The sequence below is a fragment of the Ovis aries genome, chromosome 20 (genome assembly GCF_016772045.2).
Source record: "Ovis aries strain OAR_USU_Benz2616 breed Rambouillet chromosome 20, ARS-UI_Ramb_v3.0, whole genome shotgun sequence".
Classification (NCBI taxonomy): domain Eukaryota; kingdom Metazoa; phylum Chordata; class Mammalia; order Artiodactyla; family Bovidae; genus Ovis; species Ovis aries.
The window spans coordinates 11,587,280-11,605,285 of NC_056073.1; the positions used below are offsets into that span (position 1 = coordinate 11,587,280).

General features: G+C 56.6%; 1 protein-coding gene across 2 annotated transcripts in view; it reads right to left on the bottom strand.

The window, feature by feature from the left end:
• Positions 1–3,656: 3,656 nt before the first annotated feature.
• MDGA1 (MAM domain containing glycosylphosphatidylinositol anchor 1) overlaps positions 3,657–18,006 on the bottom strand; it is a 60,021-nt gene continuing 45,671 nt past the window's right edge. Inside the window, exons 8-17 of one of the 2 annotated variants that reach the window (XM_027958490.3) lie at positions 16,749–17,045; positions 15,433–15,717; positions 13,672–13,823; positions 12,489–12,666; positions 12,212–12,235; positions 11,075–11,227; positions 10,206–10,340; positions 5,159–5,289; positions 4,879–4,987; positions 3,657–4,005 (exon numbers count right to left, since the gene is read on the bottom strand). In XM_027958490.3, the coding sequence (XP_027814291.2) occupies positions 3,914–4,005; positions 4,879–4,987; positions 5,159–5,289; positions 10,206–10,340; positions 11,075–11,227; positions 12,212–12,235; positions 12,489–12,666; positions 13,672–13,823; positions 15,433–15,717; positions 16,749–17,045 (1,556 nt within the window). In that variant the 3' untranslated portion in view covers positions 3,657–3,913. The remainder of the gene's footprint in view (positions 4,006–4,878; positions 4,988–5,158; positions 5,290–10,205; positions 10,341–11,074; positions 11,228–12,211; positions 12,236–12,488; positions 12,667–13,671; positions 13,824–15,432; positions 15,718–16,748; positions 17,046–18,006) is intronic. The other variant, XM_060403599.1, reaches the window with a different exon arrangement.

The window sequence follows — 18,006 nt, forward strand, 5'->3', positions numbered from 1 at the left end:
CATTCCCAGCCCAGGGTCATGTGAAGACAGAAGGGAAGGGAGACAGAGCCCCTTTATGTGGGAGCCTGGCGGGCAGGCGGGGGGGGGGGCAGCAGCTATACCCAGTGTGGGCAGGGGTGGTGGCAGCCTCCATGTGGCACCCAGGCCTGACCTGGGGCAGGAGAGGCTGTGGCCTGGGATGTGAGACCAGAATTAGGGCAGGGAGGCAGTCCCTCTCCCAGTGCAGGGCCCAGTAACAGCTGTAACATCTGCGGCAGCACCCGGAGACAGGGCTGTCTGACCAAGCTCCTCCTGGCTGCCTGGCAGGGCAGCAGCCACAGGTGTGACAGCCCCAGGGCTGCGGTGCCTGGCTTCCAAGGCTGGCTCCACCTCAGCTGGCTGTGTGAGCTGGGCCAAGTCCTCCCCACCTGCCCTGGGCTTCACTCTCATTTGCCCCGTGAGGAGTTTGGACCCCTAAGGCCCTTCCCAGCACTGACGGCCTGAGCCGGGGGCTTTCACTGAGCACAGAGAGAAGGGAAAGTGAATCAGAAAGAGCAGTCAGGGCGTCCCAGAGAGAGCAGAGGCGGACGGTGTGTCCCAGCAGGACGGGGCTTGGTCAGCAGGCTTAGCTCCACGCCCCGGGAGGCCGTCTGTGGTCCCAAGGGCAGGCCAGCCAAGCTGAGACTCCCTCTCTCCCACCCAGACTGCACCTGGCCCCAGGAGTCCCTCAGTCCCCCAGACACCAACCTGGAGGGGACAGGGGTCAAGGACCCCAACACCCTGAGGACAGATCCTGGACTCCCCATTTTAAGGCCACAAAATACCTCAGCCACCCTGACCCAGAGGGCGAGACTGCCACTGGGGAGATGCACTGGATCCAGCCAGTCTGGTCTCCCCTAGGCTGGGGGTCCTCATGGGCCACCTACCAACACACAGATGCTGACACTCACTGGCACACAAAGACACACGCGCCACAGGTGACGCTGACACAGAGGCGCTGACTCACAAGTTCCCCAGGGACACGCGCCGACATTCATTCCTGGCAGACCCTCACATGTACGCACACGCACACACACGCACATGCACAGAGGCTAGCACACCCCTCGGCGCACACATCACACACTGCTCACGTCAGCACACACGAACACCCACATCCCCTACAGATCTGCTGGGACCCGCAGACATGCGAGGACCAAGGACCTCAGCGGCCCCCTGGGGCGCTCTGTGAGCCCAGGTCAAGCCACCCTCCAGTCAGGGTGCCCATGGTCCACCTCGACCTCCCTCTGCGGCTCCCCGTTTCTTGCCCCCGCTGCACTCTCTGTCCGTGTGACCCAGATGTCCCCTCTCTCCAGACAGACCTGAACTCGGGGGCCATGAGTGGGAGGCTCAGCTCAGCTGACATACAGCAAGTCCCTTTTCTGTATTCAGCTCTACAGATGTGGAGGTGAGGGAGACCAGCTCCCCATCATGGAGCAATCAGAGCCGGGGACAGATGTCTTCAAAAGTCATCCGAGGGCTGCAGCCACGGGGCGGCATGGAACCCCGAGGAGGAAGTGCTCCGAATGTTTGGCACCCACCCCGGCCAGGGCACAGAGGAGGCACCTGGCAGGTGACGGGTCGGTGGTTCCCACTCTGGGGTTCTCCTGAGGAGCTCTGAAACATTCCTGATGCCAGGCTGCACTCCAGTCCAATTAAACTGGCACCTCTGGAGGGGACCCTGAGCGCTGGCGATTCCTAAAAGACCCTCTGATGACGCTATTCTGCAGCCAGGCTGGGAACCACTGATTTCCATAATCCATCCCGCTGGGCAAAGCTGAGAGATTTCATAACAGGCCCACTTGTGCTGGGTATGAGGTGGGGATGGGTCAGGGGAGGGCTGGCAGGCTCAGAGGAGGAGCTCACAGTCTAGTTGGGGCAGCAGACCCTGCACAGATGGGACCATTAAACAACACCCAGAGACGCGATGCAAGCACGCTCTGGGAACCTGGAGACACTCATCTAAGACAGGCCTTGGCGGGGCCAGGCAGGCAGCCGTGCTGGCCGGGTATCAGGAGGCCCCGCTCCAGCCCTGGCCTGGCCACCCACCCGCTGTTGGTGATGATGATAACTCAGGCCTGGCAGAGAGGAGATGGGCACGTTTGCTTTGGTTTCCTGCCTGCCTCCTGGCACTGCACTGCTGCCTCTCGTCTGCAGCTGTTCCCACCAAATGCTCCGAGAGGAGCCCCGTGACTCCTCCACCAAAGTGGCCTTCATTTCCACAGGGTCATCTGTAAGCTTCATCTCCCGTCGGGGACAAAAGGCAGAACTTCAGGCGGCGGCAGGGCGCTCGGGACTACACAATAGGGATAAAGTGGCATACTTGGCCAACGCTCCAGGAACATTCGTTCACAAAGACAGACGTGCTGACATCCACAGGCACTCACAGAGTGGGGTGAGACCTCGCCTCACATACAGATAACTGCACCCATAGATGTATATCTGCACACACTCCTGCCAGAGATGTGCCCACCACAGTGATACACAGACAACAGATGGGTCCACACGTGCTCACGTGTGCACACACACGCACACACGCGTAACAATCCACCCTGGAAAGGGCTGGGCCTCCCCTATCCCATGGACAGCTGGGATGCGGGCTCAGGGGTGACGGTGAGGGGGAGATCTAGGTCCCCTCATGCCCATCTCAGCCCCCCAACTCAAGACCAAGGGCACGGAGCCTCTTTTCAGTTTGGGGGCATGAGCCTCAGCTCCCAGGGAATATGGTGACCAGCAACTGTCCCCTCAGGCCATCGACAAACCCTGCTCCTTCACTGACCCTGGGTGGAGAAGGAAGAGACAGCCAGATCCTGCTTTGTGGTGGAGGAGGACAGGGCAGCCCCCAACACACCCAGCCCAGAGCACTCCTTCATGGCAGGGATATAAGAAACAGAGAAGATTCACTCTACCCCTAAATCAGCACCCGACATGCGGGCATGAAATCATAAAGGCAGAACTTCTCTGCTCCTCTCAAAGTCAAACCTCAGCCCAGAAAATGGCTTGGCCACCACCCCTCCCCTGGCTTCTGGGGATGCAGCGGGGGCTGGCGGGGGGAGGCTGAGGTTAGGCCCATGACCAGGGTCGGGGGCTGTGCTCTCAGGAAGCCAGCTGCTTGTGGGGTGGGGGTGCAGCGGGAGGGGAAGGAAGGGAGGGGTCAGTCCTCAGACTGCCCAGGCCCAAGACTCTGTACCGGCTCCCTTCAAAGTGGGTACAATGGTGCGGGGGGTGGGGGGGGTCGTGGATATGACACATCAGGAGTGAACGGGCCAGGCGCTGGGGGGGACCTGGGCTCTCCAGCGTCTGGCCTTCACTCTGGGAACAGGGTTCCATGCAGCCAGTGCCTCATCTTGCGTGTTGTCCACACAACTCACAGAGTTCCTCGGGGCCCCTCCGACCCCGGCCTCCTCTGTCCCAGGGAGTTCCAGAGTCCCGCCCAGGGCACAGCTCCTATGCCCGCTCCCCTTCTGGCTCCTGCTGGGGAAGCCACTGGGCTGAGCTGAGCCTGGAGTCGGGGCCAGGGGAAGGGCAGAGACACACCGCGGCTGCAGCCCCAACAAGGACCACGTGGCGCCGAGATCCCTGGGGGGCGGGCGCCATTCAGGCGAGTCCCCTGGCTCTGCAGTAAAGAAGGTGCTGGCAGCTTGGATAGAAACTTGTGCTTTAATATATCTCTGTGTGTGTGAGTGTGGGGGTGTGTGTGTGTCGAACAACCGTCTCCAGGGCCTCAGTGCTGGGCCTTTGTCCTTGTTCTCCGCTCCTCCTCGCGGCCGACGCCGGCCCCCTCCCTGGCGGGCGGCCCTGCCCCTGGGCACCCCGGCTGGCGTGGGGTCAGTCTTTGGTACGATGCGGACACTTTGGTGTGCCGGGGGGGCGGGGGAGGCGGGCCACGCAGCTCTCATCATCTCTGCAACGCCAAGAGGAAGGTGGCCACAGGCCCCCAGAGCTGTGGGAGGGGCTGGCGGGGGGCTCCACTGCCCGGCATCACCACCACTGTGACGGGAGAGAGAAGGGACACAGGCCGGGGCTCTGGTCAGCTCGGCAGGGCCAGGGAGGAGCGGGCGGGTGGGCAGGCCACGCGAGGGTCGTTCCCCTGCCCCCACTCTGTGCACACAGACACACTCGCAGGACATGAGGTGGGGGTTAACTCTGCCTGCTGGGTCCAAATCCTGGCCCGTGGCTCACTAAGAAAGACACAGAGCAATTCATTTGACCTCAGGGACCTCAGCTTCCTCATCTATAAAATGAGTCTAACAGGGAAATTTCCTGGTCACCCAGCGGATCAGACTCCATGCTTCCACTGCAGGAGGCAGGGGTTCGATCCCTGGTTGGGAAGCTAGGGATCCCACATGCCTTGTGGTGTGGCTAAAAAAAAAAAAAAGAAAAAAAATGGGGAATGATGAAAACAAATAAAGTAAAAATAAAATGAAATGAGTGGAAGAGCCACTCTGGAGGACTGTGGTGAGGAATGAATGAGATCATACATATACAGGTGTCTGTACCTTGCCTGATACGTAGTAATTTCTTGGTAACCTCGAACTGGCATTATTGCAAATACCCGGCCCCCAGTGTGGGAAGGGGTACAGGCTCACACTTGGACACACACATATACATACAGAGAGATGTTCCCAGACACAGATGCTGCTACCGTATGCTTAGTTCACAGGAGGGTCTGGTCGTCTCACTGTCCATGCAGCCCACAGCCTGAACCAGGGTGGGGCCCAGGGTGGGTACCAAACACACCAGCACCTGTTTCCACAGCTACCAACACATGCACCCCATCACCTTGCCACTGGGAACCCCAATTCAGACATCAACACCACCTCCCCTGACACAGGCACCCCCCACCCACTTTCTGCCCTGCACCTTTATTGGGATCCATCTGCTTCCTGGGACACTCCCCCTTCTTCAGGGTGACGTCATCTATGGCGATATCCCCCAGGTAGCCTGAGCCTCGGACACCCTCAAAAATAATCTGGGGTGGGATCAGAGAGCAGGGAGCGTGGTGAGGGAGATTCTGCTCCCAGCCTTTACCCTCCGTCTCCCAGGAAGGTCCCCCCATCCCTGCATGCTTCCCTCTTCAGCTCCTGGGGAGCCGGCCCCAGGCCGGGAGAGCTATAAGCAGAGGTGGGCCCAGGCGACTCACCTGGAAGGGCCCGCTCGGGTTGATGGGCACATGCGCCTGCTGCCACACGTTGCCCTTATTGCCGCTGAGGGACCAGGCGTGCGTGTCCAGGGCCCCTTTGTTCCGGGACCGCACCAGGAGGTTGAGAGAGCCTGTGTCGGGCATGAGGAGAGGCGGCTGTGAGGGGCCACTCCCTGCTTTCCCCATTCACCACCTTCGACTCCCTACCAGGGCTCACAGCACTGCCCCCACTGGACGGGACCTTCTCCCCACTGCAGACTGGCCAGCATCCTGTCATCCCAGAGGGGACCTCAGCGTGGGAAAGAGCACAGCAGCAGGGCTTCCGTTCACCAGGACAATTTGCAAAGTTTCTTTCATGTCTTTCCTTCCTTCCTAATCAGTAACGCCCCCCAACCCTGGAACACACCCACACACACCCCCACCCTTCCTCCTCTAGGCAGCAGAGTTGTCCTAGGACACTGGGGCCCAAGTCTGAACACAAAGCAAGATTCCTAAAGCATGCAGTGCACACACTCGGTGGCACACAACACTACTGCAATTTCTGGAGGTAAGTGTGTGCTAAGTTGCTTCAGTCGCCCCTGATTCTTTGCGACCCCAACGACTCCTCTGTCCACATAATGGTAGATACCAGTCATTATGCTATGCTGAGTCGCTTCAGTCATGTCTGACTCTTTGCAACCCCATGGACTGTAGCCCGCCAGGCTCCTCTGTCTGTGGGGATTCTCCAGGCAAGAAGAATACTGGAGTGGGTTGCCATTACCTTCTCCAGAGGATCTTCCCAACACAGCAATTGAACCCACGTCTCTTATGTCTCCTGGATTGGCAGGCGGGTTCTTTACCACTAGCACCACCAGTGAATCCCCTGAAGGTCCAGGAACCAAGTTTAAAAATTTAACACTTGAAGGGTGGCGGGTGGGTGAGATGGGTGAAGAAACTAAAAAAGGTTGAACTTCCAATTATAAAATAAGTCCTGGGGGTATAATGTAATGGTGACTGTAGTCACCATACAGTTACTAATACTGTATTGCACATTTGAAAGTTGCCAAGAGAGTAGATCTTAAAAGTTCTTATCATAAGGAAAAAAAAAAAACCTCTGGTGATGGATATTAACTAGACTTACCGTAGCAATTATTTTGCAATATACACAAATGCCAAATCATTATGTTGTACATCTGGAACTAATATAATGTCAATTATACCTCAATAAAAATGTAATACTTATGTTTTAAGAGGTGAATAAAGTGAGCCCTTCAAATCCACAGCTTCTCTAGTATTGATGCTTAGGACAAAGCTAAGAAAAAGGAGGTGACTTGAAGAAAAATATTAGTGTATGTACTACATAGCTGTGGTAAAATGTGAAATTTTGAAAGTATTAACCTAGGGGGTGCTGAGCCCCTCTGCCCACAGACCCAGGGGCCTGGGATTGTAGAGGTGCTGACAGGCAATGGAAAAAGGAGGAGTGGATCCAGCCTTGGCAAGGAGCACCCAGGCAAGGGCGTGCCCCTTCACTGGCGCTGCCAGCCTATCTCGAGCCCCCTGTGACATGAAGACCTGGCTCAGAGGGAAGGGGAATCAATCTTAGGTGGCACCTGGTGCCTGGCATTTTCATGGCACTGCCCACAGACAATGCTACCCCATCTGTGACACCAGATAGACAGACCCCCGGTGGGAGAGGGGCACCAAATGTTACCTGCCTGAGAGCAAAGGAGTTGGCTTGGACCAAGGAGAGCCAGAGAGATGCAAGGTCTGGGGACAGCTGGTGCCCGGAGCTGCCAGGTAGGGTGAGAGGGGTGGGGAGGGGAAGGACCAGGACAGCAGGAAATGCCCACCCTTCCCCAGCAGCAGGCCTGGGCCTGGGGGAGGAACACTCCAAAGATCCCAGGCCTGTGAGGACCCTTGTCAGCAGACGGGGCCCTCAGAGGGCTGCAGCCAGCACCCAGAGGGCCGGGAGGAGCCACACTGGCAGAGGCAGGGCCCAAGCCGCAGTGCCTTTTGGGCTTCTCACCAGCCCCCAAGGGGACCTCCCTCTCTTCCCCCTTCTTGGAGATTTTTCTCCTATCCAAATCCCCAAATCCCCAGGGTCTAACCTCAATCATCAAACCTTTCCTTCCTCCTCCACCACCCTGTTCCAAGGACTCAAATGGGAAAACCCCACCTTTCCACTGCTCAAACCAAAACTGAAGTTCTTCCCCCTTCTCTGGTCATTCCACCAGCTCCAAGATCTCCCCTCTTCCTGACAGCCTTTCCCAGGGTCAGCCAGAGCCCTAAGGGCACCTGCTCACTATGTTCTTCTTTGTCACCTCCGGAGCTGAACTGAGCTACAAGCTGCAGCCTGGACATAGTCCAGCTTTGCAGACCCTGGGTTTGGCCAGGGTCTGTTCCCACTGCTTGAGATGCCCTCCCCTACTATGTTCCCCTGACCAAATCCCTTTTGTGCTTCAGGGTCTCTCTGAAACACCACCTCTTCCAGGAAGTCTTCCCAGGTTGGAGCTGGGAGCCCTCTGTGCTAGTTGTAAATTCTGAGACCTTAAACTGTAGTTCCCCTTGCCCAGAGTACTCCCCGCTCTGTGGAGTGGTAGTTACTGGGATTCTCATCTTCTCTCATTTGACTCCACAGGGAAAGCCCTCATCAAACTGCTACCTGCTCTCAGTATTTGAATGCTCAATGACTGTCATCAGGATTGAAAAGGGACTTTCATAGCATCTCAGAGTTAGAAGTTACCTCAGGGGTCATCAAATCCAGGCTCCACTACCTCCCTTTTATTCACTCATTCACCTAATTGAGCAGGCTCTGTTCTAGACACCAGGGACACATCCATGAATAAGACAAAGAACCCTGCCTCCTGGAGCTTATGCTCTTTGGGTGGAAAGCACAATAAAGAATATAATGCAGGAAAGGGATGGAAAAGTGTTTTACGTGGGGCTGTCAGGGACCTCTCCAAGGAGACCTGAATGAGGTTGGGGGAGAACATTCCAGGTCAGGGAAAACATCACAAGCAAAGGCCTCTAAGGCATGAAGGAACCTGCCTCAAATATATGAAGAAAAGCAAGGAGATCAGTGTGCTTGAGCTGAGTGGAGTCATGGGAGAGCAGCAGAAAATGAGATCAGAGAAGCAGGCAGGGGTGGGCCAGGTCTGGGAGGCCTGGAGAAGACAGTGAGGGAAGAAGGCTGAGCAGGAGAGTAATATTACCCAGCACAGGGGTCCCCTCCACAGCACCCCTGCTAGACTCTCCTCCTACCCGGGGACAGAATAGCAGACTCCTTTGCTGGGCAGATCTGATGATTATAGCATCTTCCTCAGGTGGAATTCAGGTCTGCCTCCCAGAAGTTTTCAATGATTGGTGTTTGTCCCACCTACTGGGGGACACCTAGCAAGCTCTGGAAAACAGACAGCTGCCTCAGGGCTTTCTCTGCTCCCAGGCACCCCAGCTCTTAAAGCTTAAATCTCCCAGGGCCTTCCTGTATCCAACATGCTCTTCTTGCCAGCTGGGTTCCCCGTGCTCCTCCTGAACTGAGGACAAAATGACCACCTGTCCTGGTTTGCCTGGGATGTGGGACTTCTAGTGCTAAAAGTGGGAAAGGCTGGGGCAAAGCAGGATTGGTTTGAACTGCCCAGAGTACTAGCTGGACAGTGTGGTCCCGCTCATCCCCACCCCCACCTATCTCACAGGAAGCTTCTCACAAAGTCCAGACCCAGCCACGAGTGAACTGGCCTGTGTAGACAGCCTGGAGGGCTCCAGCGGCTGCAGAAGGTCCCATCCCCACCTCATTCTGGTTCATCAGTTTAGCCTGACCCATTGCTCCAGCTGTGACACTTCACAGTGAGCCTTTAGGTCTGCACTTGGTTAAAGTCACTTCCTCTGCTGCGCAGCCAAGAAGAACAGTGAAGATTTCTGCGACCTCTTAGGGCATGATCATCAAGAGGTACAGTTTTGAGGGAAAAGCAAGGCACAGAACACTGTACATAAAATGCGGGGAAAGAGGATACATGTGTACTGGCTTCTATACACATTAAGCATTTCTGGAAGTGTGCTGCTCCCCCCCCAAATCTAGTACCTTGATTGCCTCTGGAGAGGCGCTCTGGGTGGCAGGAGGACTGGGATGGGAAGGGGGCTCTCATCAGGTACCTTTTGTACCCTCTGACTTGTGCAAAGACATTTCCTTTTCCATAAATATGTAAACAAACAAAATTAAAATTAAAATTGTCACTTCCTCAGCAGTCTTCCATACTCAGGTCCCCAGCGTCAGTCAAGTCTCCCTGTTATCAGCTGTGTTGACCCCCATCCTGCCACTGCAGACACATCACAGTGGTCGCTAAATTCTGCCTAGCGCAATGAGTTATTTCATGTCTGTCTCTCCCACTTGACTGCAGGTGCCAAGTGGATGAGGAACCTGTCCATCCTGCTCTCTGAAGCACCTGAAGCCAGGCACAGAGCAGGACGTCTGGAGGTGACGGCTGAACTGACAAGTTCACTGACTAATGTGATGCTCCTACCAGAGCTGTCTCTTCCCAACGGGCACACCCCTTGGGTTCACGGTTGTGTATAGGAAGTAGGACTTCCTCTCATTGCTCACAAATCAGCTCCCTTCCAACCCTGTGTTTAGGGCTTGGGAGAGTCAGCAGAATTGGGCTGCTGTGTGATCTTGGGCATATGCTTAACCTCTCTGGTTTGTATGGTAACACCTCACTCATTCAGTGGCTGTGACTGTTAATGAGACCACAGATGCAGAGCATCCAGAAAGTCAACACATGCAGCCTCTTAGCTGACTTCTCCATCCCCTCTAAGACTTCCACCTCATCCTGCTGAAGCCATTTTCTTTGCAGACTCAGGAAGACTTGATTATCTCAAGACCTCAGACAAGCTGGCTCTCTGGACCTTCCTCTTGCCCAGATTCTGCTCACACGCTCTACAATCACACTCCCTGTGATCTGGCCGAGTTGGGAAGCCCAGGCCTTAAGCAGACCAGTCCCCAGCTTCCTGTGGACCCCTGCCCCCTCCCAGCAGCAGCACTCACTCGGGCAGGTTCGCTGGTCCTTCAACTCACCGATGTGCTTTCCGTACATGTGATAGAAGAAGGAGACACAGTAGAACTTGGCGCTGGCGTTGTACAGGGGACTCACCAACCTCGCGCGGTCCCCCAGCTCCCGCGGCCTTGACGTCTCAATGAACATGTAGTAGCCTGCAGAGAAGTGGAGATGTACCAACACTCTCCTCCTCAGCCTTCCCAGCCCTCTTTCCACCTGACTCCTTTTCTGCCCTTGTATCAGCTATCTGAATCCCAGGTGCCTCACACCACCCCCTGCCTCAGCACAACACAGGAGTCTGGGCCAGGACTTGTGAGTTTTTAGCTCTGCGGCAGCTTCTCTTCTTCCCAATCCTCTAGCAAGTCAGGACTGTGTCTCCCCTCAGACTGGGGCTTCCTGAGGGGAGGGCTGTGTCTCCCCTCAGACTGGGTGTCCCCTCAGACCAGGGCTCCCTGAGGACAGGCTGTGTCTCCCCTCAGACTGGGGCTCCCTGAGGCAGGGCTGTGCTGTGTCTCCCCTCAGACTGGGGCTCCCCTCAGACTGGGGCTCCCTGAGGCAGGGCTGTGTCTCCCCTCAGACTGGGGCTCCCCTCAGACTGGGGTTCCCTGAGGCAGGGCTGTGTCTCCCCTCAGACTGGGGCTCCCCTCAGACTGGGGCTCCCTGAGGAGGGGCTGTGTCTCTCCTCAGACTGGGGCTCCCTGAGGCAGGGCTGTGTCTCCCCTCAGACTGGGGCTCCCCTCAGACTGGGGCTCCCTGAGGACAGGCTGTGTCTCCCCTCAGACTGGGGCTCCCTGAGGAGGGGCTGTGTCTCCCCTCAGACCAGGGCTCCCCAGCGCTAGACCTCTCCCTGAAGCAGTTCTCCATTCCAAGCAGCAGGCCATCTCCTCACCCTCAGGGGTGCCACTTATGTCAGTGGGGGGACCAGTGTTGGGGGAGCGCTTGGGGTTCTGGGTGAGGGCATTCTGCCGGGTCCAGTCAAAATTGTCTGTCAGGTCCTGGGTGTAGCCACAGATCTTCTCATCCTCAAAGTGGCAGGTGTTGTCTGCAGTCAGGGCAGGGTGGGGAGGGAGTGAGACAAAGAGGGTCAGCCTGCTCGGGTCCCCTCATCCAGTTTTAACTTCCTGGTCACCCCCGAGGCAGCTCCCAAACATCCAAGTAGTGGACCCAGGATCCCAAGGCTCCAGAAACCAGGCAACAGGGCCCCTGACACATCTGTTCCTGGATCAGGACTTCTTAACCTTTTTGGTGCCACAAACCCTTCTGACGTCTAATCAAGTTAAGGAGCCCACTGCAGATTATTTAGGTGCATAAAATGAAAAGCATAGGGTTACAAAGGAAATCATATTATGCTGAAATACAATCATCAAAAAACAAATGCTGGATATAATAATAAGTGGGCTTCTCTAACTAAATCATCAGATCTAGTGTTAGGTCTAAGTACGGTAGTTTTGAAATACTAATGAATGGAAATGACGTTTACAGATGGCTGCAACAACTTTTAAGTGGTGTAAGAACACTGGATTTCCACTGGTGACAATGTCAATCAGGTGACCATATTCCTACATGCATCATTGAAGGGGATGTTAAATTTCTGTGAGAAGTCAGGGAAAATAAAGAAATACTTGTAGGCCCTTCCTGGTTGCAGTTTCATGGGCCCACCCTGATCATTTGGGGGGGCAGTCAGTTCATGGATCTCAGATTAAGGACCCCTGCCCCAGGGAACAGAGAAGGTGGATTAACCTGATCTTTCCATTTTTCTTCTGGGGACAGTGAACAGTGCTGAGTGAGGACAAAGGACCCTGAGTTAGAGATGTCCGCTTGACTCCACCCTCCCTTCAAGCCTTTAAGCCCCAAAATAAATCCCGGATGCAAATATCTCCAAACCCAGCCCTGCTCCCTCCTGCTTCTCCTGCCAATGGCGAGCCTCCACGCTATTTTCTCTCTGGGTATCTCTTGGGGGTCCCTTCCCCCCACTGGGGAACCTTTGTGACCCTAAAGGAAGGAGAAGTAGGCAGGGGTATCTCACCTGACAAATTGGGAGAGCTGATGGCTGAGAAAGCAAGCAGGAAAACCAAGTCAGAACCAAGGTGTAGGGCTGTGCAGAGGGTGCCTGGGCTTAGGACCAGGAAACAGGGTCCCCAGAGCAGGACTGGGGGCCAGAGGCACCTGGCCTGTAGTAACAGAGTAGGACACTGCAGATTGGGGAACCCCAAGCTCAGGAACCATGCGGGAAATATGGAGGGGTCCCCTGAGCATGAGATGGGCCCACCTATCCCACCGCCACCACCGCCACCACCACCTACGCTCCGTGTAGTGGATGATGCGGGAGGCCATATCTCCAGCCCCAAAAGTGGTGTAGGGCGTGAGGCGGACCTCGTAGCTGTGGGGCACTTGGAGGTCGGTCAGGATGTACTCCAGCAGCTGCCCCTTCTCCACACGCCGCACCGGGATGGCCTTCACCAGGGCGTTGTGCTGATTCAACTGTAGATACAGGGAGTTCCAGATGCCCAACAAGCCATGCCCTCCACCTGAGCACCTGCCCAGACCCTGGTGTGACTTTGCAGGGGCAGCATTTGACAGGCAGAAAGAGCAAAGGACTAGGAAGCCAGGCCCTCAGTTTCCTCATCTGTAAGACAGAGCAATCGCCCCTTCCATGGCCCCCCTCCCGGGCTGTCCTGGGGCAATGGTAAAGAATGCGCCTGCCAATGCAGGAGATATAAGAGATGTTCAATCCCTGGGTCGGGAGGAAGAAATGGCAACCCACTCCAGTATTCTTGCCTGGAGAATCCCATGGACAGAGGAGCCTGGTGGGCCACAGTCCATGGGGTCGCAGGAGTCAGGCACAACTGAGCACACACATGAACAAGTATTGAACAACTAATGTGTGCTAGGCACTGCTCCAAATACGATGTGATTTTTAACTTGTTTAATCCTCAAGATAACAGCCCTATCAGGTGGAATATTATAACTAACCCCATTTCACAAGGGAAGAAACTGAGGCCAAACAGATGTAGCCTGCTCAAATTAAAACAGAACTGATGTTTAGCTTAGGCAGTCTGCCCCGGGGTCACACTCTTACCCTCCACCCAACTCCCCCTTAGCTGGGTGGAACCACATGGAACGAGACCAGCAGGGTGGCTCTGGCCCTGCATCCTAGAGACCCTGCAGGTGAGACTTAAGCTCCTACTTTAAGCTTCTGATGTTAAGAGCAGACTCTGTGTTTTGTGAGCAGAAACGGCTCTGCTCCCTTCCCCCACATGAACCCAGCAGACTCCTGCCTAATTCCCAGGGCTGTGTGCACAGCACGGGTTCAGCAGGGATAGGTCCCTAGAGCCTCCCAGCTCCTGCTGCTGTGTCCAGAACACTGTGGCTCTGGCTCAGAAGAGCCTTCTATAAGAGGGTCAATGTGTCTTCAACCCCTTCCCCTGGCTTGACAAGCACTCCCAGGGCCGGCCTGCACCTGGGCTCCTGTCCCCCTTGGCCCACCTGGCGGACACTGAGTCTGTAGTTGAGCACGGGGTCAACAGCGTCAGGCTCCCTCTGGGTCCACTGCAGCACGTAGGAGTAGTTCTTGGACAGCTTGTGGCTGCGGGTGGGGTTGGGGGTGTCGAAGTAAAACTCCGGGCTGTAGGCTTTGGCTGAGAGGGTGGGGAGCGGGGCACGGGGCCATGAAGGGTGGGGTTGGGGAGAGACACAGAGAGAGGAGGTATGGGAGAGGGAGACAGGAGAGGATGGGTGGAACAGAGAGCAGGATGGGGGGAGACAAAAACAAGGAATATTGTGAGGAGAGGAGGCGGTGGGAGAAGAGGAGATTGGGGAGAATGAGGGCGGGAGGGAAGGTTGCAGAAGGAGGAAAGGGAGGTTGGGAATCCAAGAGGTGGTGTCGGTGAGGATGGAGTGGAAAGGCCAAGGAAAGGCCAGAAAAGAGATATGCAGAGACACAGAGAAGAGATGTTAGAGAAGACACAGGGGACGAGCAATGGGGAGAAGACGCCAAGAAGGGTCAAAGATTTTGAGGCAGAAGGAAGGGAAGAGAGATAGAGACCAAGAGGTGGGGAGACAAGGAAAGTGTGGGAGAACAGGAGAGAGGGGGAGGGAGGTGGGAGATGTCACAGGGGCCTCTGGCTGGCAGGGCTGGGCGGGGTGGGGAAGGACTGGGGAGGCGGCTGGTGACCTGCGGTCCTAGCCCCCACTGTTGGGTGAGGAGATCCAGAAAAGAGCTAAAGGGATACCAGGCCAGTCAGGGGCTGTGGGGAGAACCAGGGTGCAGTAAAATCGGGGACAGGAACATCCGGGCTCTCCTCGGGGCGCTGCTTCTGGCAGGGAGCTGGCTTTCCCCACAGGAGGTGGAGATGGGGTGATTCGGCAATCCTATCAGCTCCCTTCCTTTACCCTCTGCTCTCACCATGACCCCCACCCCTTTCTGCCCAGCTGCAGCCTCAAAGTGCCCTCTCCAATGACTTGAAGACATAGGGCTGAAAGGGATTTCTGGGCGCCGGAGGCCGGAACATCTAGAGTGACAGTTCAGGAACTGTGTGCTGGCTGGCCCAGCGCCACCCTCCATGTTCCAGGGAAGCTGTCGAGGGGGGCACGTCTTCTCCATTCCCCCCAAGCTACGGCTCAGGCCCCTCACACCAGGCCTGCAGTCCGGAACAGATTCCCTATATGCAGCTTTGGGGGCCAAGGACAAAGAAAGAGGGCCTTGAAGAGTGATGGCTGAGATGGGGTGGTACCCAGGGCTTGAGTGGGTGAGTCTAAATCTAACTGTGGACCCAGCTGGAAAGACCGCGCTGCCTGCTACCCGAACAAGCGTAAGCAGAGAGCTGGAAGGGGTGAAGCGTATGCCTCATACAGGCTGGGCGTGAGCGTGGTGAGAACCGGCAAGGGCTAGTATCCAAGGGCTCTGGAGGCACGAAGCCTAGGCCTGGTGAAGGCTTGAGAAGGGGTGGGGCTGTCAGAGGCCAGGTCTGAATGGGCCTTGAAACGGGAAGGCTAGCATGGACGTGCGGAGTGGGGAGGGGGGCAAGAAGAGGTCCCTGTTAGATCCGAGAGGCCTGCGCGAAGGCTACACCAGGCATCGGTGGGTCCTGGCAAGGCACGGGGCCTAAACCCGGTGCACAAACCGGGTGCACGTGGGCGGAAGGGGCGGGGCTCCAGGTCAGTGTGGGCGGGGCTGGAGGTAGGCGGGGTCTAGACCCAGGTGGGTGGAGTCTGGGCCCAGGTGGGCGGGGCCGCCGGGATGCTCACCCGAGACCTGGAAGAGGCAGGCGGCCGAGCCCACGTCGTTGGAGACGCTGCACTCGTAGCTGCCACTGCTCTCGCGGGTGACGGCGTCCAGGCGTAGCTCGGAGTGGTCGGGGGCTTCGGCGGCGACGGGGACGGCGGGCGGCGGAGGCAGCAGCTGCCCCTTGAAGCGCCACACAGCCGAGGCGATGCGCTGGGGGCTGCCTCGAAGCAGCGAGCAGCGCAGGAGCACCGGCCGGCCCAGCGCCTGGCGCACGTCCTGGGAGCCGGGCTCCACCTCCGGCGGGACTGGGGGCGGGGGCGGCGGTCAGCGGGGCCTCTCCCCACCGGGTAAGATCTGAGGAGCTGCCCCACGGGGAGGCGACGCATTCACCCCTACGCCCGCGCCCTCCCCACCACCCCCACCCCCAGCCTGGAAGGGTCTCAGGGCGGACACGCACAGCGTACCCAACAGCCACACCTCCCGACCTGCAGATGCCTACTCCTCCCTGCCGTAACTTCCAGCCGAGCTTCCCAGACGGGGCCTCTATTCGTGCCTCAAATGGTCCCCTCACCCCGTGTGATGAAAAGCAACACAACGTCAGGGTTTAGAGCATGATCCCCGGAGCAAGATGGCTTAGGTTCAAAGCCCAGCTCTGCCTCTAAACAGCTGTGAGATCTGAGGAAAGTATCTTAATGTCTGTGTGACCCAGTTTCCCTATTTGTAAAAATGGGTGAATAATGGAATCTAAACAGAGAGCTGTGAAGGACTAGATGAGTCAGTGCATTAAGATACTCAGAACAGTGCTTGACACACGGCAGGTTAACTCTAGGGCTTCCCTGGTGGCTCGGAGAATAAAGAATCCACCTTCAATACAGGAGACCTGGCTTCCATCCCTGGGTTGGGAAGATCCCCTGGAGGAGGGTGTGGCAACCCACTCCAGTATTCCTGCCTGGAGAATCCCTATGGACAGAGGAGCCTGGCGGGCTACAGTCCATGGGGTCGCAAAGAGTTGGACACGACTGAGCGACTAAGCACACAGCGCAGGTCAACTCTCATCATCACACTGAGGCAGTGTGTTCCCTTGAAGGTCCTTCTTCCTTCAAACTCTCATTTCCCCTTGTCAAAATCAGTCCTTTGCTCACTGTGTCCCCGGGAATGAAGATGGGGTACAAGTGCCGCAAGGGTCATGGGCCTCCATGTCCTACAGCACGGGGGTCAAGGAGGGGTTGGGGTACCAGCAGTAGGCGGAGGGGTTTGGTCGGACGTGGAGGGTGGGGGTGAAGGAGACCGGGAGGGACAGCTCGGACGGTAGTCTGGGTGGGGCGGTGGGACTCACACTGGACGTTCAGCTGCACCTGGGCCTCGCGCGGGCGCACGTTGAAGCCATTATAGCGAGCGGTCTGGCAGCGGTAGGTCCCACTCATGTCGCGGCTCACGCGCTCCAGCCGCAGCTTCCCGTCAGGGGTCTCCTCCAGGGGCAGCCCCGATGGCAGCAACGCGGCCTCCTTGTCCACGCGGGACCACAGCACAGGCGGCCGAGGCTTGCCCCGCACTTCACACTGCAGCTCAGCTGGCGAGCCCTCGCGCACAGTCACCACGGCCCTGCCCTTGGGCACGCTGATGGTGGGCGGCACTGTGGGGCCAGGGAGAGATAGGAACCAGGTTAGAGCTTCCCCCGACCCCACCCCAACCCAGACCTCTGCTCTGGGGCGTCTGCTTCCCTCCCGCTACGTTCGAACCTCCCTGTCCCATCCCAGAGCACCCACAGACCCTGCAGTTTCTCCAAAGTAGAACTCCCCTCCCCCAAACCCTCTCCACTTCCTGGGCCTCTCAAGGTCTCCCAACTCAGAAAGAGTACTGAAGTCGTCCAGGCCGATTCCTTTTATCTCCTAACCCCAACATTACCAAGTTTGGGGGATTCCATTTTTTATTCATTTATTTGGGGGATGGGGGGGTTCCACTTTTTAAATAGTTCTGCTGAATAGCTTCTCCCTTAATCCCCTCTCTCCAGCCCACCCGCCCTGCTCTAGTGAAAGCTTCCATCTTCTCTTTCTGGAGTGTTATCACAGATCCATAGTCGGTCCCCCAGCATCCTCACCCTTCCTTCCAAAGTGATAGACTATCTGGGCTTTTGCAGGGCACACAGCCAGAATGAAGACTACTTCCCAGCCTGCCTTATGGCTGGCTGTGGTCATGTGACTAAATTCTGGCCAAGGCGGTGGGGTCTTTAAGGGAGAGGCTGTGCCTCTCTTCCTCCTTCCTGCAGGCTGGAATGCAGACTGATGGCTGCAGCTGGCACTGCCATTGTGGAAGAGGTGGCACATGCTAAGGAGAACAGAATAGCAAGATGAGATGGAGCCTGGGGCTCTGAGGACTTGATGGAGCAGAGCTACTATTCCAGCCTGGACTGCTCACTTTTACAAGAAGAAGAAATACATATGTAGCTCATTTAAAGCCACTATTATTTAGACTTTTTCTGTCATTCACAGCCAAACCTAATCCAACTCAACACGCTGCCCAAATGAAGAGTCTTTAAAGACTTCCAGAGAGAGGATATTTGTATACATATACCTGTGTATACACTGTGTGTTCAC